The 25,912-nt window shown below is 43.4% G+C and overlaps 2 protein-coding genes across 4 annotated transcripts; one reads left to right on the forward strand and one right to left on the reverse strand.

The window, feature by feature from the left end:
- Positions 1-4,695: 4,695 nt before the first annotated feature.
- Positions 4,696-6,807, forward strand: znf648 (zinc finger protein 648). 2 transcript variants are annotated; one of them, XM_030434071.1, is made up of 2 exons: positions 4,696-4,839; positions 5,159-6,807. In XM_030434071.1, exon 2 carries the CDS (start codon positions 5,205-5,207, stop codon positions 6,720-6,722), a length of 1,518 nt encoding a protein of 505 aa, XP_030289931.1. In that variant the 5' UTR covers positions 4,696-4,839; positions 5,159-5,204; the 3' UTR covers positions 6,723-6,807. The 2 variants fall into 2 exon arrangements, with proteins under 2 accessions (XP_030289931.1, XP_030289930.1); XM_030434070.1 differs by lacking the exon at positions 4,696-4,839 and adding an exon at positions 4,883-4,984.
- Positions 6,808-8,457: 1,650 nt separating this feature from the next.
- sec16b (SEC16 homolog B, endoplasmic reticulum export factor) lies at positions 8,458-25,837 on the reverse strand. Of its 2 annotated transcripts, none has more exons than XM_030434058.1 (24): positions 24,842-25,837; positions 24,544-24,635; positions 24,270-24,372; positions 23,570-23,757; positions 23,350-23,495; positions 23,199-23,260; positions 22,903-23,041; positions 22,586-22,822; positions 21,137-21,234; positions 18,555-18,636; positions 18,365-18,482; positions 18,179-18,290; positions 17,956-18,061; positions 17,739-17,876; positions 16,635-16,748; positions 16,131-16,209; positions 15,441-15,600; positions 15,145-15,305; positions 15,006-15,034; positions 14,136-14,243; positions 13,956-14,048; positions 13,741-13,864; positions 11,781-11,819; positions 8,458-11,681 (listed from the first exon to the last, which is right to left on the reverse strand). In XM_030434058.1, exons 1-23 carry the CDS (start codon positions 25,099-25,101, stop codon positions 11,803-11,805), a joined length of 2,766 nt encoding a protein of 921 aa, XP_030289918.1. In that variant the 5' UTR covers positions 25,102-25,837; the 3' UTR covers positions 8,458-11,681; positions 11,781-11,802. The 2 variants fall into 2 exon arrangements, with proteins under 2 accessions (XP_030289918.1, XP_030289917.1); XM_030434057.1 differs by having other exon boundaries at positions 13,741-13,867.
- Between the last annotated feature and the right edge of the window lie 75 nt (positions 25,838-25,912).

Consider the following 25,912-nt stretch of genomic DNA (forward strand, 5'->3'; position numbering starts at 1 on the left):
GTATGTCAAAAACTTGTGCAACAGGATGCACAGCGGAGAAAAGCCAACAATTTCCATAGCTGGAGAAACAGGGTTCTCTGTGGAAAATTCCAGGATCGGGGGTATGTTCTCAATTAAAGAGCGGCCTCCTCCACCGTGAAACTCAAGAACCACCTCCACAATGACTCGGCACTTTTTCTGTGCAGCGCGCCAGACGGTTATGTATACATCAGCGACGTACTCGTTCATGTCCAACTTTTTTCCCGGCAAAGCGTATAATTAGACTTCTTCAAATCTGTCGGTAATCATCGATGATCCTGACAGATTAAGTCACATTCAGGATGAATACAAACGCTGGAAAGATGTGAGGCTCTATGTTCGATGAATGGACAACAATCTTTGTAAGCGTGCACGCATGTGTCTCCTCTTTATTTCTCTGAAGCAGCCATGAGGGAACACTTCCCGTAGGAACACAAACACCCAGTAAACCAACAAACCGCAGCCTTTCTGATCCCGACAGAGACTTCCTAGGTGATGCTCCTTAAGCCTGTTGTTAGTACAGCTTCGCCATCCGGGTTTGTTTCTCGCGTCACCGCCGAAGACACTTACGTAACGCCCCACCACAGCTTTGTTGTGACAGCTTCCAGCTAACAAACATAAAGTCGGGAACATTTCAACGCCCTCTGACCACCTCAGCTTTTATATCGCTTGTCATTTACGTGCAAAGAGGTTCATGTTTGAAGCTCAAAGCGCGGTTTGAACCCGAAAATGTCCCTTTTAGACGCAACTTAAGTTTTGATTTTAAAAAGTCAGACTTCATTTTGAAACTGAAACAGAAAACGCTGTTATACAACGGCACACATGCACAAAGACAGACTTATGTAAGTGCGACCGATAAAAATCAGAAAGAATCAGGTTTCCCGTCACAATGTTGGGAACAACTCCAGAGGTCATTTTTAATTTCACCAACCGGGTTTATGGAACTTATTCTGCCGTTTCCTTTCAGACGTTAATCCTGCAGTTTCTCAGTTTTTACTCGTAACATTGTTCAGTGTTTCTGAGAGCTTTCTTTTGGAAATCTACCTGTACATCTTTAGTCTTTTGCATGCATGAGAACCTCCGCAGAGACTGAACTCGATACGCGCAGACGAACAAAGTGCATCAGAATTCAAAACAGAAGCTTTGTAAAGGTGGATTGTTACGTGTCAAATTTCCAACCTGCTCTCCTGGAGAAAGAAAAAAGAAAAGCACTGATTGCGGAGCAGCAATGTCCATTTAATTATGACATTAGTCTCATGAGATCCTCTCACACACCCTGTCTGTCTCTGCAGTGTAAAAGACAGAAGCCACTGTCTCGTCTTACGTAAATAAAAAGCCTCCTCGTCGTTTTCACTCACAGAAGGATTTTATCTAATAAATGACTTATGGACAATAATAGAAAAGCAAGAAATACAAAAACCGATGAGTATGCAGTGTTCTTATGAATAGAAGGAGTAGTCTTAGAATTAAATATACCGCCAGTGGATTCCCAGAAACTCCATCCTCATCACACACTGCTTCCAATATTATTTTGAATGGTTACCAAGCACCAGCAGTGAAGGGACACCAGGCCATCTACCGACAAATCAACTGAACTGCAGCTTATTTATGATCTAAAGCCGAGAGGTGAACACAGTGTTCTCAAACTCTGTCACACTAAATTAAAGCCAGTCCCCCATTTTGAGCTTTTAAAGCAAAATAATAATAATAAAAAAAACTGGACACATAGAACAACTAAAGTTCTTCAAGATTGGACATTTAAGACAAAGAGTCTTTTGTTCAGTGGGACGAGATAAAAGGAGCTAATTCACTTCCTTTTTTCTCTTTTCCAAAAGATTAAAGAAAAAAAAAAAGGAACCCTTCTGTGATTGTTTAGGAACACACATGGCCACACTGAGATGTTTTCAGAGATACTTCTGCCTCTGAGCTTTGTGTGTGTGTGTGTGTGTGTGTGTTAGTTTGTGGAGCTGGTGATTTTCCACAATCTGTGCTGCATGTGTTCATCAAAGAACAGGTAAACAGCGCCACACAGAGGCCACGACGGGAAATAACACACGAAACTGGAAAATAACGTGAAGCTCCTGTGATCTGAAGTGCATCAGTAGTAAATATGCTGCGGTCACATATTGTACAGATGTGACCCTAACAACATGAAGCAGACAGTTCAGTAGAAATGCCAAATAAACTCTGATTTTGTGCATGTGTTGCATAAAAATACACACTTTACGTAGTTAATGTGTTACGCCAACATGTCAGAAGATCAGAAGTTTACAGATTCTCAAAAAACATTGACTTGATCTTTTCCCTTTTGTAGCCAGAGAACACGCAGTACACGTTACAATAATAAGTGTTTATTTAAAGAAATCACAGAAAAGATCGAGGCATTTCTTGGGGAAATAAATGATAATATAGAGATAGACATGACGGCATTTAATTAACAAGGTTCTTTGTAAATCTGTACATGAATGAAAACATGTCACGCGTTTTCAAATTTGCAGGTTCATGAATGTATTTAAAGGTGTGGCCATGTGTATATAAATATGTGGATAATGTAGTTTTGTTTGGTTTGGTTTGATTCTTGTATGATTGGGTGTTTAAAATATGAATGAAATTTAAATATATATATATATATATACATTATGGCTGTATGGAAATATGGAATTAATGCAATAAAAGTAATAAAAAGAAAATAAAATAAAGACACAAGGCGGTGAATAAACGGGAGCCAGAGACTGCTATAGCAAAAATATAGCTTTTATTGGCAATTAAAGCAATAAAACACTGTAGAGTTTCAACAGAAGACCTAAACACAAACCACGTGACATGAGTGATGGACTAAACTGTACATTTAATACATAAATCATCAAATCAACATTAAATGAAGTGAGGTCAGTGTGGAGTTATGGATGAGGTCACAAAATATTGAGGGATATTACAAATAAGTCACCGCTCCACACGGACCAAATCAGAACTGTTCTACACACTCACCGGTGATGGGATGTAACTGTTGTGCATATTGGATGCTGCATTACAGATTCTGCTAATGAGAAGAATGCTGAATATCTAATAATCAGCCTGGTCAATAATCAGTTTACAAAGAATATACAGTATACACATACCTGTAAAAAATATGTAAACATGTTTTACTTGAGTACTTTTCGTATGGGTAACATTCACTTTTACCAGAGTGAATAGAAGAAAAAAAAAGAAACAAGAAGTATTAAACCAAAACTGGCTGATGGAATTGATTAGTTGAAGTCACAGTAAAGTCTGGGAAAAATAGTGGTCGGCTCCTCTGTAGTGTCTTTGTTGATAAAAAGAAACAGACGTAGATTAAAAGGAAACTTTACAGGGAATATTTTACAAAACATGTGCAATGAACAAATAAATTATATACTTCTCTGGACTGGAACTCATCCTCCCTCCTCCTTAACTAATCTTAATCTTATTTAGTTCTTCAACGTAATGACAAACACCTCCAGGCTGTACAGCTTCACAGTTAAAAATGAGTATTTTAAATGTCCAGTGTGTGAGATTTTAGCACCATCTAGTGGCGAGTTTGCAGGTTACAGCTAACCTCCGACCTCTTGCCTCACCCTTCCCCCCTCGAAACATGTGTGAGAGAACAGACAGCGACCACAAAACCCAAAAACACAACAATTTTTACTTTCAGTTGGTTATTATACATTGATGGCCATGTAAATATGAATGATATTCAATGTGTCCCAATACATCCTCCTAAATCCTGCACATTGGACCTTTAAACACATTTTTTTTAAAGGAGAAAAAGCCCACACGAGCTTCACACTCGTCTAAAGTTTCATTTGTCGGTCTTGAAAAATGTTAAAAAGGTAAAAATAAGTAACAGATGAAAAAGACTCTAAGTGACCTTAAAGTTAGTGTAAAGATGTGAACACAATATAACTTAATATCTAACTTAACAAATGTGTTTTTTTTTAAATATATCATCACATAATCTGAAGAAATATCAGCTGGCGTATTGTCAAAGACAACAAACGTGTTGCTGAGACATCTACTGAAACTAGCATGCTAACCCGTTAGCCCCAGGCAGCCCAGGGCTCCTGTAATAAGCGGTGACAAACAGATGAACTACACCTTTTCTCTGAGCTCCCAGTCCAGGCGCGCTGGAGTCAGCTGATAGGACCACTAGGAAAAAAACTAAGCTGTCTAGCAAATGACAGATACAGTTACTCTGGTGATATACTGCCCCCTATTTGTTTGCAGTATAATTTCAACAGCTGGTCAATTCTAACATAATGCAGCTTTTTAGGAAATAAGATGCATGTGTTTGGGAGAACCTCTATCATCAGGCTGTGAGACTCCACCTCAGTTAACCTTTAGCAAACCCCCATCAAGAGTAGTTTTAAGGTTATGGCTGAGTCAGAATCAGAGCCAGTGACAAGCAGTGAGAATATCTTTCATACCTTGCGACAAATAACTTCACAGTATGGTCTAGTTTGTACACACAGAGGCATCGTTATTAAATTCCAGCTGTTAAAAAATGCTCCTCGTAGTGTGATTTCACCAACTTTGCAGGAGTTTCGACCTCTAAACCTGTGGCACTTGACTGTATGACTTCCTCAGCGGGGCTGTGCACAAGCGGGCGGTAAGCTAAGTCAGTGAAAGGTAAGCTGAGCCAGGCCGTTAAGATATCACGGCTGTGCTGACTAGCCGGATAGATGCTGACCCAGAGACGGCTGTTACCAAACCCCGCCTGTTAACACCACTCACTGAACATCTCCCGTAGTGTCATACTGGAGCTGGCATAAATCTCTCCCTTGCTTGGAAGAAGACCACAGGGTAAGCAGCCTGGTATAACATTTTCAGTTTGCTATATTGAAATGGACGACTGAGTGTGTCGTGCTGAGTGCTGAAGCTGTCGAAGTTTGGGACTTTAGATGTGCAAGGTGCATGCTCATGAGAAGAATATACCCAAGATATTGTGGTGACAGCAGCTAAGTATAGCCAACAGTATAGTCTATAAGGTCATGTGATAAAATTATACCTAAATATGATATCATCATTTATATTCAGACAGGAAGGGAACCTATGGTAAAGACACGGCCATTAAGATTGGATGAGGATGGTGATAACATGCTCTGTCTGTTGCATTTTCCAGGTCTTTTCAAGGCAGCATCAGGAATTCCCTGAACAGCCTCAGACTCATGCAGATGATTTTATGCCTCGATGCACAAGTGACCATGGCTGATGAAACCTCCCCAGGGACGTCTGACAGACAAGTTGTTGAAAAGAGAAGTGAAGGGAAACATCAAGAAAGGCGTTGTACCACTCCTTCTCCCCCAGACGGACACATCTTAATCAGCACTCGTAAAACGGCGGCTGATTCTTCATTAGGCAGCGTTTGTGTAGGTGTGAACTCACTTCCAGAGAGCAGCGACACTGGAATCCTTTATCTGAACCCCCAGGTACCGAAGTGGTGTCTTGTGGAGAAGTTTTCGGAGCTTTCACCGGGAGACGAAACGCCGCTTCACGATGACGAAGAGTGCCGCGGTCCGGAGTTGTTACAGTGCCCGAAATATTCTGAAAGCAGCAAAATAAATGGATCTAAAGATGCTGCGCAAAAGAAGGAGAGAAAATGCTCAAAATACCTCAAGAGCCATAAGGTCAAAAGTGATCCTCCAGTCAAACAGAGAGCATCGAAGCTCAAAGAGCTCAATGTTGAGGATTATAATCTAGGTGGAGGCGGGAAAAAGACCAAAAAGAAGGCCGCGAATAGTCGTCCTGTGAAGAAATCGCTTAAAAAGCACGAAGAAGACAAGATCGCTCGACTTTTGGTCGCGATGAAAAAACGCGACGGAGTCGACACGGAGCAGCGTCCCTTCAAGTGCACGCGCTGCCACTGGGCTTTCAAGAAGTTCTGCAACCTCCAGAGTCACTTACAGACACATACTGGCCTCAAGCCACATGTGTGTGATATATGTGGCAAGGCTTACTCCCACCAGGGAACGCTGCAGCAGCACAAGCGCCTACACACAGGTGAAAGACCATATCACTGCCCCTTCTGTGTCAAGACCTATATCTGGTCCTCAGATTACCGCAAGCATATCCGCACACACACTGGTGAAAAGCCCTACGTCTGTGACACGTGCGGCAAGGACTTCATCCGATCCTCTGACCTGAGAAAGCACGAGCGGAACATCCACACCAACGACAAGCCCTTCCCGTGCGCGCAATGTGGCAAGACCTTCAATAAACCCCTCTCCCTGAAGCGTCACGAGCGCAAGCACCTGGGAGAGAGGCCTTTCTGCTGCCCCGACTGCGGGAAGGCCTTCGCTCTGGAAAGTCGCATGGCGGAGCACCAGAAGATCCACACAGGGGTGCGTCCGTTCGTCTGCTCCGTGTGCGCCAAGTGTTTCACAAAGTCATCCAACCTGGCCGAGCACGAGGCCATTCACAGCGGGGAGCGGCCACACAAGTGCGCAGAGTGCGGCGTGGCGTTCGCCATGGTTTCCCGCCTCGTTCGTCACCAGTACATCCACAATAAAGAGAAACCCCACAGCTGCACGGGCTGCAGCAAGAACTTCAGCCACCTATCCGCACTGCAGCTTCACCAGGAGCAAAACTGCGCTGGGAGGATCTTTGTGTGTGCAGAGTGCGACAAGTCTTTCCTGTGTGCCGCAAAGCTCACGCAGCATATGCTGAACCACCGGGACAATGTCTGATCTGTCTCGAGACAGGAACTGTGTGAGCGCAATTTACTCGATTTGCAACTGTTAATCTAAATGCGGTGGGATCATTTTTTTTTTTTAAAATAGACGCTTCCAGACTAATTGGATTCGTTCAAGGTCAAAGGTTACCATTTTGTTAATGTCAAGGTATGTATATTTGATGACTGTGCCTTAAATGCTTTTAGATCTGGCTCTTACTGCCGAATGTTATGGGCTAAAGGTTCACAGCAGCATCGACACAGGAGCTGACGGCTTAACAGTGTGAAATTTATGAGCATACAAGAGCATTTAGAGTGTAAATGTAGTAAATACTAAGCATCGACATTGCCACGTTAGTTGGGACATAGAAAGGCTCTAGGAAAGGCAGGTAGTTGATAATGATACACGGCAACCAGTGATGTAATCGCACGCTCGGGTCATTCTGTGTGCGGTGGCCAAGGTAGCGCATGCTGACTCATTTAAAGTATGGATGGCACTCAGTGGCATTTCAAACGGCCCGCTGCTTCATCATCCTGACTTTGTAGACGCCCAGAGATTTTAAGTACCCAAGTTTAGCATCGCACGGGAGATGATAGCTTCGATAACAAATGTTGGCAGGAAGCTGCTACATCATATTGTCCTGACAGATAAAGTGGCAGGTTAAATGTGAGTAATGTGAAACCAGGTTTAGAAAAGGAAGAAGACTGCGTGGAATACAGAGCCGATATCTCTGTAGACACACTTTAAATGTGCAATATGTAAGATTGGACCTCCTCTTAAATTAATAACGCGAGAACACAGCGGGCAGCATGTGACCAGAGTAATCGTTAACTGTTGCTAACTGCAGCTGCCGCTACGTAGTTTGCTAAGTTAGCCGTTCTGCTAGTAATCCAAACTGGGAGCTGGGAAATGATAGATATATCTGCATCATAATACATAAACATCTTTGACGTCATCAGAACTTAAGTTTCTTCACATTCTTTGGAACGTTGTAAACTTAAATCATTACAATTGAACAATCATTAATGTTTTCTACCAATCATCGCCTGCCGTAAACATACAAATAACAACACTGATGATTATTCATCCTCAGGCGCAGGCTGTTGTATTGTCTGGTGAGTTGCAGTGAGTTTTGACGTACTTTTTGTTTACACACAGCCAGTGATAGCTGCCAAAAGATTTGTAACTTGCACATAGGTTTGTAATAACTTTGCAGTCAGGCAACGCCTGTGATCACATTAATAGACCAGAAGAGTTGAAATGGTTTAGGGAACCTTGCTAATCAGTTTTTTGCTGTTTTTTTGCCAGCGTGACACTGTTTGGTGATGTCGTTCTCAGGGTGCACTCTATTTATTTTGAATTGTGTTTGGCATTACAGCTGTTTCCGTAGTCTTACAGTTTAGGTTCTGTGGTTCAGTTTCATTCATTGGATTCAGGTGATTATCCTGTAACATACGCAATCAGAAATTTGGGGTAAACAAAGAAATTGAATGTCTTTTTCAAGAAACTTGTTAGCAGTACAAGAAAAGAGCTTACAGAGGCTCTAACTGCAAAGGTCACTTACTATGAGTATACATCGTATTCGGGAAAATTACCCCGAAAACTTTGAACATATGCAGTAAATGTTGAACTGCAAGCACTGTATTCTTATTTTGTTGGTACATTCAATAAGCATGTTTGGTTATAAAGAGGGTCTTTCAATCTTGACCATGTATGAGCCCAAGCTGTGGTGGATTATAGGGAAACAACATTTCAAATCTCTAGTGTGGTTTTATTTCAGAGGATGAAGTGCAATAAAACATCAGTTTTTACTCATGTTTGCTCTCCGTGAACTCATTTAAAACAATAAACACACATTATATTGATGCAACCCCCAAACAGGAAGTCTATAAACAGGAACACGACACTTTTTGAAACCGTCTGACATAAAAATAGCCCTCCAAATGTTTTTATTCTCTGATATGTTAATGGCAGGCAGTAAGCAGTGGCTGTTGGTAATCTTGGCTGTGTGTGTGTGTGTGTGTGTGTGTGTGTGTGTGTGTGTGTGTGTGTGCGCGTGTGTGTGTGTGCGTGTGTGTGTGTGTCCCATATACACTTGGCAACTGCAGACTAACGGTAAAAGGAGACCGCACCTGTTGTGTTGTCACTTACTCTTACATTAACTGGGCCGCCCCATTTGGAATCCCAGCTATTTGTTGGCAAGATGTTTTTATTCAATATGTGACTAATGAATTGGTAATTAATACATTGCATGTGCTGGTACAGAGGTACAAAAACAGCTTTGACATAATACATTAAGCAGAAGAAGGATATATAAAAAAAAAAAACAGTCTCAGTTACATCAGAACATGTTAAAAGGTGACGCAGTGATAAAAATATGACCTTATAATATTTTCCATGAGTATATATTACTGTTTGGTTTATAAACAATATAAGGAGCCAAACTAGCTCTGTCGTCGCACAAAACATTAATGTGATGGAACTATTAATAACACCCTTTCAGAGGCGAAGGCACTTTAAATATCACCAGCACACAAACAGTTTGATCCTACAAGAATCTGCTAGCTCAGGTTGGGAGTTGTGTCGACTGTTTGCCTGGCAGAGGTCTTTCCCTGTCCTCCCTTCCCCCCATCCCCCACCCTGCATGTGGTATGATCCATCTAGGCAGCATGACATCATGAGAACAAATTCCTCCATCTCTTTTTTTCTCGCTTCCAACCACTTCCACCTCAGGGTCGGTGCAACAATCTGCTGCTGTTCACAAAAAATGCCACAATTTACTAAGCATTGCAAAGTCAGCAAGGTCAGATTTGAAAACATTCCGCAATTTCACTCAGTCATCAATCATTCAGATTATATAAAATATGGTGGATGCTTTTCGATTAGAAAACAGTTTTCACCACTCACTTATTATATGTTTGATGCAAAATCAGAGGAGACTGGTAGTTGAAAGAAAGGAAAACCCAGGTATCTGTCACTACTCAACATACTTCCATGCATCCCTCTTCTTCCACTTATCTGGGTTTGGCGGGTGGTGACAGCAGGCTGGGTGGGGTCATTCTCACCAGCAACACTTTCCACTTCCTCCCTAGGGGATCGCACGGTATTCCCATGCCAGATGAGATTAAAAAAAATTAGACATCCCTTCCGTAAGTTCTGGGTATGTTCCGGGGTCTTCTCCCAGGTGGTTGTACTCAAAAACCCCAAAGGGAGGAGACCAGGAGGCATCGTAATCAGATTCACGAACCACCTCAGCTGGCTCCTTCAATGCAAAGGAACAGTGGTTCTAGTTTGAGCTCCCTCCGGATGTCCGAGCTCCTCGCCCTATCTAAGGCAGAGCCCAGTGAGCCTACGAAGGAAGCTCATTAGTCTACTTGTGTCCTCAGTCTCATTCTTTTGGTGACGAATCACAACGGTACGGTGCGACCCCTACAGAACTGCTGACGCCACACCAAACCACCTGTCCATCTAACACTCCATCCTCCTATCTCTCGTGAACAAGACCCCAAGATAATTAACCTCCTTCACTCGGGGCAGTGGTCTAACCCCGGTAGAAACCAAGGCCTCGGACTTAGCGATGGTGACCCTCATCTGAACTGCTTCGCACTTGGCTGCAAACCTGCCCTGTCGAGGTCACAGCCAGCCGAACCGTGTCATCGGCGTAGACACAACTCTGTGGTTCCCGAACCGGACACTCTCCTTACCAAGGCTGCACCTAGTGATCATTTACATGAATATCACAAACAGGATCAGGGACAAGGGACATCCCCGGCAGAGTCCAACACCCACTGCGAATGTTTGACTTTGTGCCGAGTTTACCGTCACAGCTCTCACTCTGGTTTAATAGGAATCGGATAGCTCGTAGTAATGAACCCGGTGCCCCATACTCCCGTAGTTTCCTCCACAGTACTCTGCAGGGAACATGGTCGTAGGCGTTCTCCACAATAAGTCCACAAGTCTGTACCGGCAAACTCCCTTCCGGCTGCCCAACATTATCCCCAGTCCGGGTTAGCGGTTCTCATCCCCGGCTCAACACAGCCGGGGCTCAGCACTGCTTTCCCTTCCTGAGTCACCAAATGGTTTGTTTGCCAGAACTCCCTTGAAGCCGACAGAAAGTCTCCATAGCATCTGTGGTATTCAATGACCGGTCCAACGAAATGTTACGATACCAGTTTATATAGAATGTCTTCAATTTCATTTATGAAAATCCATTTTCTCAGACCACCATTTTGTATATTACTTTGGTATATTTGATAAGCAGGCATTTGTAATTTAATAACAAAATGCTTCTTGATGTATTGCACCCATCTCTGAATGCCAGTTGAGACATTAACATCAGTTAACTTAGTAATCATTGATCAATAACATCCCTACGACAAACACTGCTTGGAAGATTAAAGATAGCTAGATAGATTTTTAATTATTGGTTAGTTGTACTATTTAAGTGCATAGATATTGTATGATCATAACTTATTGTATGCTACTAAAACTCAAGGTTAGGTTGATTCTGTTGAGTCATATTGAATGGATACTCATTAACAGGGTGACCAGAGCTGTGAGTCTGTTGACATACAATACCACTTTGAAGTGGTCCGAGTCACTGTCCAAAACTTTTTCCACAGGGTCTAATCCCTCATGCTTGATATACTGGGTATTGGGGTCAATATGTTCCCTGTGTCCACTGGTAAGTTCCCTGCCGTCAGCTTTAGGGAGGCCCAACTCAGCTGTTTCAGTCGCATATGAGTTACTATGTCAGTCCATCCAGAGTATTTCTGGACGTAATATGGAACATGATGGTCGACAAGCTGGGGTTGTGAAAGGGCATCCTTAAAAAAGAATTGTTGACTCTGAGGAGTTGTATGGATCTTGATGGTCTTCATCCAAACTCAGGTGAAACTCCCATTAGACATGAAGGCCATCGGAGTGGCAGGTGGAATGGCGTCCCCACTTCGGTTAAAGTGGTGTCAGTGGTCCCTAAACACAACAATGTAACATGTGAAAGTGATTAAAGTGAATCCGTCAAAAATCCAAAATATGGTAGAGATATATTCACATCTAAGTGGATTAACTTACCTGTGACACGGGGTCATGGGTTCTACCCCAGCTGCTGGCCTATAAAGAAGAATATTTATAGAAATCATATTTGCATTCATGTGTGTCAGCCTTATCGCTGTTTTAAATTTCAGTGCTTGAAAAACATGCAAGCTGCATCTTATTTGCTTCAGCGGAAATATGAACTCGGACACGTTGGGCAGCAACTGTGTTAACGGCAGCATAGCAGAAAAGAACACACCTCCTCTAAAAGGGTTGGTGACCTTAGAAATTTCACATTACACTAGAAGAATGTGGATCACGGCCAGGGTTCGAGTTACAGGGGTCATTTGGTGGGACTGAACCCCCGAATTAAGACTTGGACACCCCCAAAAGAGGGTAAAACAGGAAGTTGGAGGGGGTTGAAACATTTATCCTTCTTACCTGTAATTGCAAACATTACTATATATTTTCCATATAATTGCCGAGAGGAATGTTTTAATACGATTTCAGACACCCCTGAAGTGGATTGCACCATTTCTTAACCTTTCATTAGGTGAATCACTGATCTGCCTGCGTCACTTCCGTCAGCTGCTGGCCCGCATTCTAGCGCGTCGTGCAAAACGCTGTAGGATAACGTAAGAAGCTATCTGGCTACACAAATGTCATCTAATGTTAGCTAAAGGGTCATGAGATAATAGATTGGGTAGAAAAGAAGAAGAACAAAGTTCTTCTACTTGAGTTTGATTATATTTTTCAGATTATTTTTGTGAAATAGTATATAGAGTTTCACCCCTTTGGACCTCAAACAGTTATTTATTGAAAACCATGTGAAGGGAAATGTCTCTTTGGAGGAACTGTAAATAACTTAAAGATGTCTGAAACATGACAAAAACAAATCCACACTGATTTCTTTGTCAAGTAGGATAAAACAATACTTAAGTACCTTAAAACTTGACTTAAATGCAGTACATGAGTAAATGTACTTAGTTTCTTTCCACCATTGAAGGTAGGGTTTCGATATTTCATGTTATTAGCCTTTCGTGTGCCCTGATGGTTAACTGGGGTCAATGTCCTGCTTCCACTGGTAGGTTAGCTGCCGTCAGCTCAACTCAGCTGTTTCAGTCACATAAGAGTTAGTATGTGAGTCCATCCAGAGTATTTCTGGACCTTATATGGAGCCTGATGGAGGGAGACATCAGGCACTTTATCGGTGCTAAAAAAAGAGCGAGCATTGAAAACGTCTTAGAGATGATAATGCAACCAATGATTTGTTTGGTTGTCACGCAGGCCGAACACTGAGCAGGACAGTATGGCCTATGGTGAGTTTGGCTAATGTATGTGCTTGTTGTCGTTTTGAGGTCAGCAGCCACGAGGACAGACACGAGGACGATGAGCTTTCAACATCATGGGTGACAGGGAGGAAAGCCAAGGAGGGTCAAACCAAACCTCTCTGGTCTTTTTTTTTTTTTTTAAAGGTAAGGCTGAAACATTAGCCTAGCTACTATTTAAAGGCATAGACCAAACAAAATACAGCAGTTCTATTGCCCTAAAAAAAAAATAGACTCTAATAGAAAGTCCATACAGGATCCATATGTTTCTCACTTCTGCATTACTGCTTGGGCTTTTGAGTCTATAGGTTGAGTCCTGTTTTATCCAGTCATGGTATTGGGACCAGTGTTGGCTCTACAATATAGACTGCTGATCTATTCTTCTGTGCCTTTAACGCTAGTCAGGCCTGCATGTTGTATGGTAGTATCATATCTGTCTACCTCTTTGGCATGTTGATAGATGATTTGATCCTTTGTGCATTGTTTGGGTCTGTGTGATTGTAGAGTCGATGGTCTTGCTGGCAGTTTTGATCTACAACACTCTGTTGGTGTGGTACATTCCCTGTGAGCTGTTGTAATGAATTTAACCTCATCTAGACTTTAGATGATATGTTGAACTGCCATTGTGCAATTCACACTCCGAACATGGCAACATATTTATGGTAATTCACCTGCTTTCCTTGAGAATGGATTAATCCCTGCAGAGGGAGGCTGTGATGGGAACGAGCCAGGAGGGGCGACGCCAGACAGGGGAGGAGGAGGAGGAGGAGGAGAGAGACCCGTAATTGGTGGTAGCTTCTGAGAAAACATACAAAAATACATATCTTACACCGCCAAATTGAAAACTAAATGAAACATGAATACTGGAGCATATTCGGTCTCTTACTGTCTGAGCTGCGCTTCCCTGTTCCGGACTCTCCTTCTGAACATCTCTGGGTTTCGATTTGAACCAACCGCTGAACCATCCGGCCTTTGCGCTCTAACATGAAACACACAGGAAATGCACACATCAAACAACTTGTGTGATGTGGTTTAATATGTCGTCGACGACAGAAGCTCCACCCACCTGTTGAGGAGGCCCGCTGTCCTGCTCGGAGGCCTCTGGACCCGGTGGGGTGCTGTGCTGGCTTTGCCACTGCTGACTGATGCCGACTTCCAGCATCTGACCCCGCGTCTTTAAAAAGCAGTTGCAGACGAAGACACATTTACCAACGCTACCAAAAGGTTCACTTGTGCAAGAGAAATGTTCTACATTTGCAAATCTAGTATAATTATTTACATTATTCCTGTTTTCAGTTATAAGCCAATATTCATTCCATGTAATGCATTATCAAATACAACAACAGTACATTTCTCTATATAAGATTATTGCCATTTTTCATATATTGTAAGCAATATTATCATATATTTTTCAAGCACATTGTCTAATCTACTGTAAAAAAGAGTTTGTGATCTCTGCAGTATGCCATCAGATGTTTAATGTCCCTGATGACCTCTGCAGTCTCATTTAGCCACTTCTTAGCAACCATCTTTTTTAAGACACGGAGGCCTAAACATACTTTATGTCTAAAAACAAAACGTGTATATGTCTTAAGCTTGTGGTAACCAAAGACTTTATTCAAGGCATCTAACCAAACCCCCCCCCGATCAAAATACTGACTCGCTTTGAGACGAGGAAACCCGAAGTGCAAAAATGCTTTCAGATTTCACCTTTTGTGCGACACTTTACATTTACAATGTATTTTAAATAAATTGCATGATGTTTTTCAGTATATGTTTGAAACACACTATCTATAGCAGTAAAACATTTACATTTTTAACAAGGAATTCAATTATGGCAATGTAAAGAAATAAAATGACGACACTGAACTAAGAGGTTGCCATCTTTGTAATTCTTGCCGTTTCATCAGTACAGAATATTAGACAGATTACTTACTGGGCCTGCTCCAGAGGACAAGTCAACCCCTGGAAAAGCAATAAAATCAGAGCATCACACACACGCCGTCTCCCCAGAGCCCATAATAATCATCAGAACTGGGACATGCATGCTGTCTGACATTAGGGCTTCTTCTCACCCTCTGCCGCTGATGTTGGATCAGTCTGAGGACAATGTGGCGGGGCTGTTCTGACTTCGGCGCTATCTGTGTTATGATAACCGAAGTCTTGGCCCGCCGCCACTGTGGCCGCCGAGGGAGCATAAACCATCGGTACGGGCAGTGTATAATTGGCGTGTGGCCTGGACGGGGAGAACAAGGAGGGATCAGTGACATAACAGCATTCATTCAGACTGAGTATCACATGTGCAGCGGGCTAGGAGTTCTCATCTGTGTGGGGTCCAAGTGAAAAAGGCAAGCGTCTGAACATTTTGTACCAGCTCTGAGCTCCGCTGGCGTCCCATGACGTTGCTGTCATTTCCTCGGTGTTTCCGTCAGCTCGTTGCTCGAAGCCCTCCTGATCCTCGCTGCCTCTGTAATAAAGGAGCTCAGGCTCTGGACTCTGGATGTCACGGCCTGGATCGTCCAAGTCTGGTTCTGCAGGGAAATAAAAACGACAGTAACGTTCTTCAAGGGTATTTATCAGCAGATTTACACCCAACGAAAATTATAAACAACACTCCTATTTTTCACGAGTTGAAGTCAATTATCTTAAACTAATTTCTCTCAAATGTCGAGCAAACATTTGTTGAAATCCATGTCAGTGAGCACTTCTCTTTTGTTAAGATAATCCATCCACCTGACAGGTGTGACGCATCAAGATGCTCATTAAACAGCGTGATTAGTGCACAGGTGTGTTGTGAACTGGTCACAATAGAAGGCCTTTGCTTCATGCTTCTCTCTCGCAGGCGAAGAAGCTGAAGATGGAGGTCGCGGGCTGACGTGGCTACATGTGACCTGTGGTTGGGTGTACTGTGCGACCTTGTGACACCTGTGACAAGGTGTTTTTCTTTTTGTGGAGAGGAAATCTATAGATCTTTTTCTCGTCTCATGAAAAATGGGACCTACATTTGTGTTGATAGGCCACACATGGAATTATTCGAGGTAATTAGAGGATGACAGTTTACCTGAGCACACTTTTCCATCCTCACGGGCTTTTTCTTCAGGAGGTGGCTGGTATGTTTCAGTACAGTCGTAACTCCCCGTCTGAGTAAAGTAACACATGCTTGAGTAACAAATATATATAATTAGACGAGCAAGAGTCCAGAGATTTGTTCATTTCTCAGAGGATAATGCATGGATGAAAAAAAAATCAGGTCTATCTTTGAGTGAATACAATCTGATGCAGATCCTATATTATAATTCAAGTCATGGTTAAGCAGTCGTGGGTGGTTTAAAGCAACATTTTGTGAAATCTGGCGCCCCCCACAGTTACCACTGTCGTATATACCGATCCCAGTATTTACACAATGTAGGTCCTAATTACAAACAAAACTAATTGCGTCATAAGAATGTTAAGTGTTGTAAAATGTTGAATTTCTGATTAGCTATATTTCAGCTTCCTATCCCTCATTAATACTATGCATTGTTCTGAAATGACGGCCCTGCAGCAGCTGGTCCGGAGCGCTCACCTGTAAACTGTGGTGCCTCGCACGGAGCTGTTTCAGCCAGTCGGGTTCCTGCCCGGTTCCGCTCAACCCTCCTTCACTGAACTGACCCTCGGAGTGTCTCAGCCGGTCTGACAGCTGCAGGAGAAAGTGCACATACATACATACAGTACGTCAACCTAGAACTTAAAGGAGAACTTCGGTCGATTTTAACATGCAGCTTCATTGCTCAAGCTACCCTTGACTTGCCAGTACCGAAGACGCGAACAAATTTGGTCCAGCCATTACAGAGCTCCGTGAACGGAGATTTAGCATTGAACGCTAACAGCATGGGGTCAGAACTTTACACTGTGTTTTAAGCGTCTTAACATGCTCCACATCTCACACCAGAAGTTATGCAACATCAGCAGACACCTTAGCACACAGCACTGTAGCGTGTATGACTCAAACTGAATAAAAAAGTAGTTAAAACAGTGTGTTTGTGCAAGCAGCTACATACCTGTTTGTTGACATCCGTGTCTTCCGGTAGCTAGACCAAACTAGTCAATCCGTCGAGCGTGCACTTACTCCCTCACTGGCGGAGACGGAAACGTATTCCAGCATTTTCGTGTGTATGTTCATAATGTACATGTCCATGTTACAGCCTGTCATGAGCCATGAGCCTTACAATAGCCTGTTAAGCCTGTTAAGTGCACACTCGACGGATTGACTAGTTTGGTCTAGCTACCGGACCACACCGATGTCAACAAACAGGTATGTAGCTGCTTGCACAAACACACTGTTTTAACTACTTTTTTATTCATTTTGAGTCATACACGCTACAGTGCTGTGTGCTAAGGTGTCTGCTGATGTTGCATAACTTCTGGTGTGAGATGTGGAGCATGTTAAGACGCTTAAAACACAGTGTAAAGTTCTGACCCCATGCTGTTAGCTGTAAACGCTAAATCTCCGTTCTCGGAGCTCTGTAATGGTTGGACCAAATGTTTTCGCGTCTTCGGTACTGGCAAGTCAAGGGTAGCTTGAGCAATGAAGCTGCACGTTTAAATCGACCGAAGTTCTCCTTTAACCTATACACACCAAAACACTGTACAATGTGTGTTGAATATGTATGTGTGTAAATGAACACACCTTAATAACCTCTCCGGTGAGCACAAAGAACGCCTCCCTCTGTCTGAGGATGGCCTGTCCCACCACCTCACAGTAATGGAAGGCCTGAGATGCGAGCCCGCAGTCCAGCAGCCGACCGGCATACAGGAACTTATACACCTGAATGCAACATTCATCAGATTTAATCAAACATGACCGCAAATGAGAAAAAACTGATCTGGTTGTGAATGGGAGCTACCTGAAAGGACGGTATTGAAAAGCCTTTGCCCCCAAGTGTCTGGCAGTACTCGTACAGCTCGGTGCACTGGATGGCAGGATTAGTGGCAAAGTATTTGAAGGATTGCCTGAAATGAAGAAACATTGAGGGACATTTAGCTCTTGCCTCGTGTCTCCATCAAAGTACTGACAACATGCACGACAATTAAACAGATAATTGGCGTCGGGAAGCTCTCGCAGCTCACCTGTGGCTGCTGCCGAGAAGCACCAGCCTGTCTGACTTCTGCGTGAACACCCCGAAGGGAGCGCTGGCTGTCAGGTAGCACACATGTGCGGCGTGTAAGAGGCCTTTGGAAGCTGCACGACAGAAAACAATCAGCTTGCGTAAACAACGATACAAACCGCCAATCAGTCGGTGAATGCGCTCGTACCGAGAGTGTCTCCCATGGTGACGATGGCCCTCTGCTGGACGACGGGATCTCCTGTCTCATTGGAGAGCATCACAGCCAGATGTGGCCTCCAGTCTCCCCATTTTTCACTTCCGCAGCACTGGGAGGAAAACATCACTATCAGAACTCTTCCTTTATTAAATCACGTGTGTTGATGTTCTGGCTGTTTTACCGTGGCCACAGCGGGGACTCTCCCAGACAGCAGCTGGAAGATGGTCTGGAGGGGATCGCTGGGCGTCAGCTGGCCTGTGAACCTGCCAGAAGAGCACTTTTTTTTTGTCACCGCATATCTTAACTGAGGCCCCGTCAATAGCACAAATTCTGCCACCGCTGTCAATCACAAATCAACAATCCGCCTGGCGATCTGTCGGCCCTCCCACCACACATTCCTCCAGAGTCACGGGAGGACACGTGCAGCGTGGGACATACTGATGAAGCCAAAGCAGTCGGTAAAACATGGATTGGGTTTCACGAGAAATATTTCTCCGAAACCGAGTTTTGGAGATTAAAGGGCATTAACAGAGTTTATTGTACGCCGAGACAGATTATTTACACTCCACTGTGAAGTGTTAATGCTCCGTTATGTACTATAATAAGAATACAGATTGTGAATTATAAATAACCCGGATGCCGAGATAAACGCTGAACTAGAATGACCACCTCGCAGTTGTGTGTTTCTACAGACCAGCCAAGTTGTAGTTTACATCCATGTCAGTAAAGAATCACATAATATGTGCTGTTAAGACTTAAAAGCAGTTTAATGAAAGTTATTTTTATGTATTTTTGTGTGATTCTTGTTAATAGTTTGTAGTGAGAAAACAGTAGAGAGCATTTCTACAGAGGAGTGATGGATAATCAGTCACCTGAGGCTCAACACAAGCAACACCTGTGAGTTTGTGGAAGACTGTGAGGCTGTCAGAGTGTCAATTAAGAGTAAGATTAAGATTCAGGGTTCGTACACATTTTTCAAGGTCAAATTCAAGCACTTTTCAAGCACTTTTAAGGGTCATTTTTAAGATTTTCCAGCACCTTACTGCTGGGGTAAAATACGTATCTAAAGGAATATATATACTTGTGATTTTTTTTCTTCACTTTTTATCACAATTATGTATATTGTATTATGCTGTAAACATCTAAAATTATATTCTATAATAGCAAAAACTTTAGAAATTAGTTATCCAGTCTGATCCCAATTTTGTAAAAGACACAGAGTTATAATGTCAAGCACTTTCAAGCACTTAAACTAAAATCCAAGTACTTTTCAGACCTTGAAAACACAACATTGAAATTCAAGCACTTTCAAGGATTTCAAGCACCCGTACGAACCCTGAGGATTAAGATGATTCTTAATTGATCCCCCTTGGTAAAAATTGGCAGGTAACACAGCAATACAGAGGGAAATAAGTAGCATCACCAGAGTTAGTCTTAAAGAAATACGGACAATAATAAAGAGGTATTGGAAGTAATAATGAGAAAAATAATTTAAAAAATATTAGAATTAAGATAAACATTATATAAAGTAACTGTCCTTGTATGTACATGACAGTTTAACCTGCACGGACGTTCTGCACGATCAGTTTTTTTTTTCAGTGTTTCTGAACAACTTCATGACGTCACAGTGAAGGTGACCTTCGACCTTTTGGGTGCAACGTGTCATCACTTCGTCAGTCTGTCCTCCGCGACATTTGTGCCATTTTGTTTTGTGAGGTCACAGTGACCTAATGTGGACCAAATTTCTAATAATATCACCCTTGAGTCCAGTGCTGGACGTTGTTTGTGCCAGATCTGAAAGAAGTTCCCTCGAGGCGTTTTGGATATATCACTTTCACAAGAATGGAACAGTTGGACGACCGTTAAACATTAAACCTCCTCGACTGGTCCGAGGCATAAAAACAAGGTTATAAATAATGACATCTAGCGAGCGCAAAGAAACAAGAACTCATTATTCCTTTCTTAATAATGATAGTTGCACTTTTGACTAGTAAAAAGGTCAGAAATGGCCAATGTATACACTATGTTAAACACTAATCACTCATTATCTTTGGATACAGGACTGTGGGAAGGCGGAGGACCTGTTGGATGGAGTAGATGTCTATTCATGTTCGTTGCTACATGCTGCACAAGTCACACGTCCAAACTTGACTGTGTATGGTAAACCTTTTTTTTTTAAGGCCAGTGTGTCATCACTTGATGGACACAAAAGTTAAGTGCAACTACATCCTCCAGGATCGACTGTATAAAGTACAGACAGAGCTTGAAGGTCTGAAAATTGAAGCCAATGCAGAAGTTCCTCAGACGGCCAGCAGGGGGCGACTGTACATGGTTGCAAAACTAACTCTGACCGTGGGTAAGCTAATGAGAAATAACTAAAAATGATGATGGCTGTTACGCCGGACTCAAAGCTTCGAAACGGTCTTCCACGAACGAGTGGGTGACGTCACCAGGGGTTCCGGCTTTGGGAATGACCCGCCCCTTTTCTGCCTCTGATAATCCTAAAACACCTAGCCAATCAGAGGCTAAGCAGATCCGTTCTTGACTTCGCCACTCTGGGCTGCGCAGGGCTTGATTACATCTCACACACACAGGACACACCTCAGACGGAAATACTCTCAACACTTCCTCGTTGCTGTCACGTACATTCAAAGCCATAAGTATCTAAGTTTATTTCTTCGCACGTTACCACCCATGTGTAGAGTTGTATATTGCGCTGGCTTCTCGCAGCTGTCGTGTCTCAAATGACTTCAGTGTTCTCACCTGTTCAGGACGGTGGTGTAGGACCTGTTGTCCATCTTGCTGGCCAGAAAAAGCGCATGCCCCCACAGGCCGCTGCTCATGGCCGACTCCAAGGCCTCCTGGGAAACATACGGGAAGGTGTGAGGGGGACAGACGCGGATGTTACGTAAAGCTGTGAGGCCAATCAGTTACAGAATGTGTCTTGATTTAAACTATTTCATGGGGATTATTTTCTGAGAACACACTGGACTCACATCCTGCCCTGAAGAATGGTACAATTTACTACTTGTACTTGAGCATTTCATTTCACACTCCTTTATACTTACTTCACCACATTTGAGTAAAAACACTGGATGTTTTACGGCACTTTTCAGATGAAGATTTAACATTTACAAGGAGCATATTTAATATATATCCTATTATGACATATTATATAGAACTTGTGAAATACAATTCATTGTTAACAGTTCAAAGTAAGTGGAAGGACTTCCTCCCTGAACTTCTAAGACACTTTTATTTTGAATTTAAGGGCCCTGAAGGAAAACATCTCCGAGATGGAAAGATTAGCGATGAGTCCAAAAATGCCTACACATAATTTTTCTTTCTTCCTTCCCACTGACACTCCTGTTAGTAATTTTGCAGTACCTTTACTTGTCATACTTTAAGTGATAAAGGAAAATCTGGTGAAATAACAATCATTCTCTGTAACCCTGATGAAAAAAATTTATTTCATATGTTTGCAATTTCTCTAAAACAAGATATTTGTTTTTTTTGTCTCTCAGTGTACATTTGGCAGACATTGCTTCTATCTTCTCACTTCAGTAGGGTTTTTAAATGCATAACTTTTACCTGTCATGGAATATATTCACATTGTGGCATTGCTACATTGCTACATTTATTTAAAGGGACAGTGTGTAATACATCAAGTATTTAGCGCCATCTAGCTGTGAGGTTCTACACTGCAACACTCTTTTGCTCACCCCTCCCGTTCTGAGAGCGTTGGAGACGTTCTGGAAGCTACGGTGGCCCTGACGGACAAGAAACTCTTTTCAAAATATGGATTCTTTCCCAACAGCGTCGAGTATTTCTACTGATTCAAGTAATGAGGTAAAGATGTAGTTAGTTATAAAGGCTATAAAACTAGAGGTTCCCTCTCAGTTCCGCAGTCAAGCTAGCTCTGAGCGAAAATGCGTTTAGCCTTACTACGTAGTACCACGTAGTGCTTTGTGTCCCTCTCGGCAGTCCATAGTTTTTTTTAAAGCCGGAAAGACATGGCGGCCTCCATAGAGCTTGCCCGTGCTGTGTATGTTCAGACAGGTAATTCTTCGCTCAGGAGGATAAGTCAGATTGTTGGCAGAGGTAATTGTACACCAATGAGGACTTATTTATGAACGAAGACGTTGATTTGAATTAATAAATTACTTAAATCGTTACACACTGTCCCTTTAAATAACGGACTACATAAAACACCTTTTTCCGTCCTGCCAGTAGCAGCTGAGTGTAGCTCTGCAGGGCCTTCTCAGAGCTCTCCGAGCTGAAGCTGCTGGAGTCTCCTGTGAGCAGGTCGTCTCCTTCGCAGGGCGCTGCTGCTGCTTCGGCAGTCGTGCCGTCGCTGAAGTCGATGAGCGTGGGAGCCTCTGACGCCCAGCTGCCGTCCGAGTGTGAGCCCTGCATCAGCAGCTCTGCGATGTCTGAGCCGACGATTTGCTGCAACAATCGGACATTTAGTGACAAGTGTATCAGAAAGAAAACCTGATGAATGTGATGTTGAGATGCTGCCTCCTCACTCCATTCTGCCTGCAGAGCAGTATCAGTAGATTCCACAGGAGGGCAGCAGACCTCTTATCCTGCAGCTCGTCAGCCCCCGTGCAAGCTGCTGCCCTCTGGTGGGCGAACTCGATAGCATCCACTTTGTGCAGATCCTCCCTGCAAAACGTGAAAAACACCTCAAACACATTTAAAGATTGGCACTTTTAAAAACAGCCTTTACAAATCTCACATGTGTATCGGTCATTTCTTTAACATTATTTAGTTGTGAGTGTTTTCAGTTTCAGAATTACACTAATAAAAGATGGCGCAGTACCGGGTCAGAGGTCCTGGGAAGTCTCTCATCTCCTGCTGATCTTTTGTCTCACAAAGAATGACCTGCGCACACATGAAGACGTAAAAATCATCTCTTGTAGTCTTATTCAAGCATAAAGTGGTTAAAATGGAGATGATTTAATCTAATCTACCTCCAGACTGTGGATTTCCAGCTGGCTGACGTTCTCCTGTGTGGACCGGCCCGGATTGACCCGGATCAGCTGTCCCGCGGGCCCAAAGCTGACGATCGCATGAGGGATTGAGTACTTGAGAGGGGCTGATGTCGGATGCACAGGCCCTGACAGAAGAGAACGTGTGTCAGTGTGATAACAACCGAGCGAAGAGAGGAAGAAGCTTCACCTGCGCGCTCACCTGCAGCGTCGCTGTGCTCGGCTCCGTTGATGTACTGACTCAGCTCGAAGCTGCTGGACGATAACCCTGAGTTCTTGGAGCTTTCTAGCGTCCCCAGGTAATAAGAGGAGACCTCCTCGTTGTCTCTGGAGGGATTCTCCTCACCGTCATTGAGGTAATGCTGGGAGCTGTCTCTCCTCTGGTCGTACCTGAGAGGATTAAAGCAACAATACGTCACACGTTCATAGAAACACAAATCAAGGTGAGAAGCAGCTTTGACGCTTCAGGATGAGAAGCAGAACACTGTAAGAAGACTTCGGCAATTGGTATAAACCGCAGTGGAGTTTAAGTCCGACTTAACACACAAAAGCTGAAGTTCATCAAGGTGCTTCACAGGTAACATTCATCCTCCCTCTCCCCAGCAACAGGCGACCAAATAAAACGCAGTTACTTTGAATAAGATGATGGATTTCTGTGGGTTTGAACAGTTAATTTTAGACATTCTAATGCACGAATGTTACGCATTTCATCTTCAATAAAGTCGTTATTTTGTCGTTTCACCATTGCACCCCTGCCACATTACATTACAGGAATGTACACATGACATCATCTGATTTCAAACCCTCTTACGTGTGGCGCGAAAGCACACACATCAACGACTACGATCGAAACTCATCAGCTTTCTGCTCTCAAATCAATCACAAATCAATAAAGGACGCACCTGTACTCGTCAGTGTTGGACCCCGCTGAATGCTCCTGCTTGTGTGTTCTGTCATGGTACCGGTCCGTCCTCCAGGAGTCCTGTGAAGCCCACTGGCCAGCGTCTTTTTATGATCAGAGCAACACACGTATGATTTTATTTGCTTTTAACTAACACAAGCTGCGTCGCCTCATGGAGTTCCCTGCTGGAAAAACCAGCAAAGACCAGCATATGTCGTGTTTTTGTGCTGGTCTTTGCTGGTTTTCCCAGCAGGGGTTGTTTTGCATTACTGTACCCTGTCGTCCGTGCTGTCCTCCGTAGTAGTCATAGTAACCATAGCTGTCTCTGTAGTCCCACTGGCTGTGCGGCTGATACTCGTACCCATGCCTGGAAATAAAAGGTACTACGTGGTGAAACGCTAATTTCTCTTCTTCCTTTAAACGGACAGTTCACCTAGAACATGACATGCTGCCCCCTATTTGTTTGGAGTACAAATTCAACAGGTGTCCAGCTCTAACATATGGCACCTTTAACTTCTTCCAAATATTCAGCTGTAGTATATACGCTAAAGAATAAACCACAAGCGTACACACCTGGATTGGGGCCTTTGGTGTTCTGGGTGGCCGTGAACATAAGGATACTGCTGTGTGGTGTAGGGATCCGGTCTGGCAGGAGGGCTGGTGAAATGAGCCCTGTACCGGGGATCAGGGTGAACCCAGTGCCGGTCCCTCTCTCTGGGGTTCGGTGGCGGGTAGCTCTGCTCCCAGTCCGGCTGAGAATACCTGTAGTAGTCCTCTCTGTCTTTGGTTCTGTGATGGCCTGAGTCGGGCAGGTGGTGACCTCTGTGATCCATGTTGACCCCGCCTTTCACACAGGATCAGAAATGGAACAAAGTAGGAGCCTTGTAGTTCCTGTTTCTTACTCCAAAGTGAAAAAAAAATCTGTTGTGTTTAGGTTCCTCCAGCTCTTTCACGCCGCACGCAGTCAAAGTGCATCAACGACTGCCACATCATTTCACAGGAAAGTCACAACATGAGCTGATAACAAGTCAGCATGATAACAAGAGGATAAAGTTCACACATGTGAGTGTTGCTACTGGACAGGAAGCAGTGCCGCAACAAAATAAATAAATGAATAAAGTGTCAATCATCCCAATGAGAGGAGGGGGAGAAAAAGTTTAAAAATCGAAATCATGTTATTCAGATTATAAATGTGAATAATCCTTCATGTGGCTGCAGATCTCAGCTGAGAGGTCTGTAAACACAGCAGCACGCCCTGAGCAGGAGCAGGGGGGACAGAGCTGGACCAGAGCAAATCCCGTCCATCCTCAGGAGGAATCCAACAGGAACAAATATTCCCACCTTCTTCTGTGTCCTCCCTTCAAACTGTTGGTCACATGTAGAAAAAAGAAACTCACAACTTTGAAGTGTTGAGTTTTGCCACGTTGCCGGTCGTGAAGATGCAGAGAGGAACCGTCACAGGCGGGCTGAGCCGAGCCGAGCCGAGCCGAGCTGGTCTGAGGTCAGCTGCTGTGTAGCGATCCGTGAACAGAAGCGTATGGAAACTGATCCCAAGTCAGCGGGGAAAACTTCCAGCGGGGAAAACTTCCAGCGAGGAATGTTTCTTGTAAAAAAAAAAAAAAAAAAAAAAAAAAGGGAAAAAAA

The sequence above is a fragment of the Sparus aurata genome, chromosome 11, assembly GCF_900880675.1.
Source record: "Sparus aurata chromosome 11, fSpaAur1.1, whole genome shotgun sequence".
Classification (NCBI taxonomy): domain Eukaryota; kingdom Metazoa; phylum Chordata; class Actinopteri; order Spariformes; family Sparidae; genus Sparus; species Sparus aurata.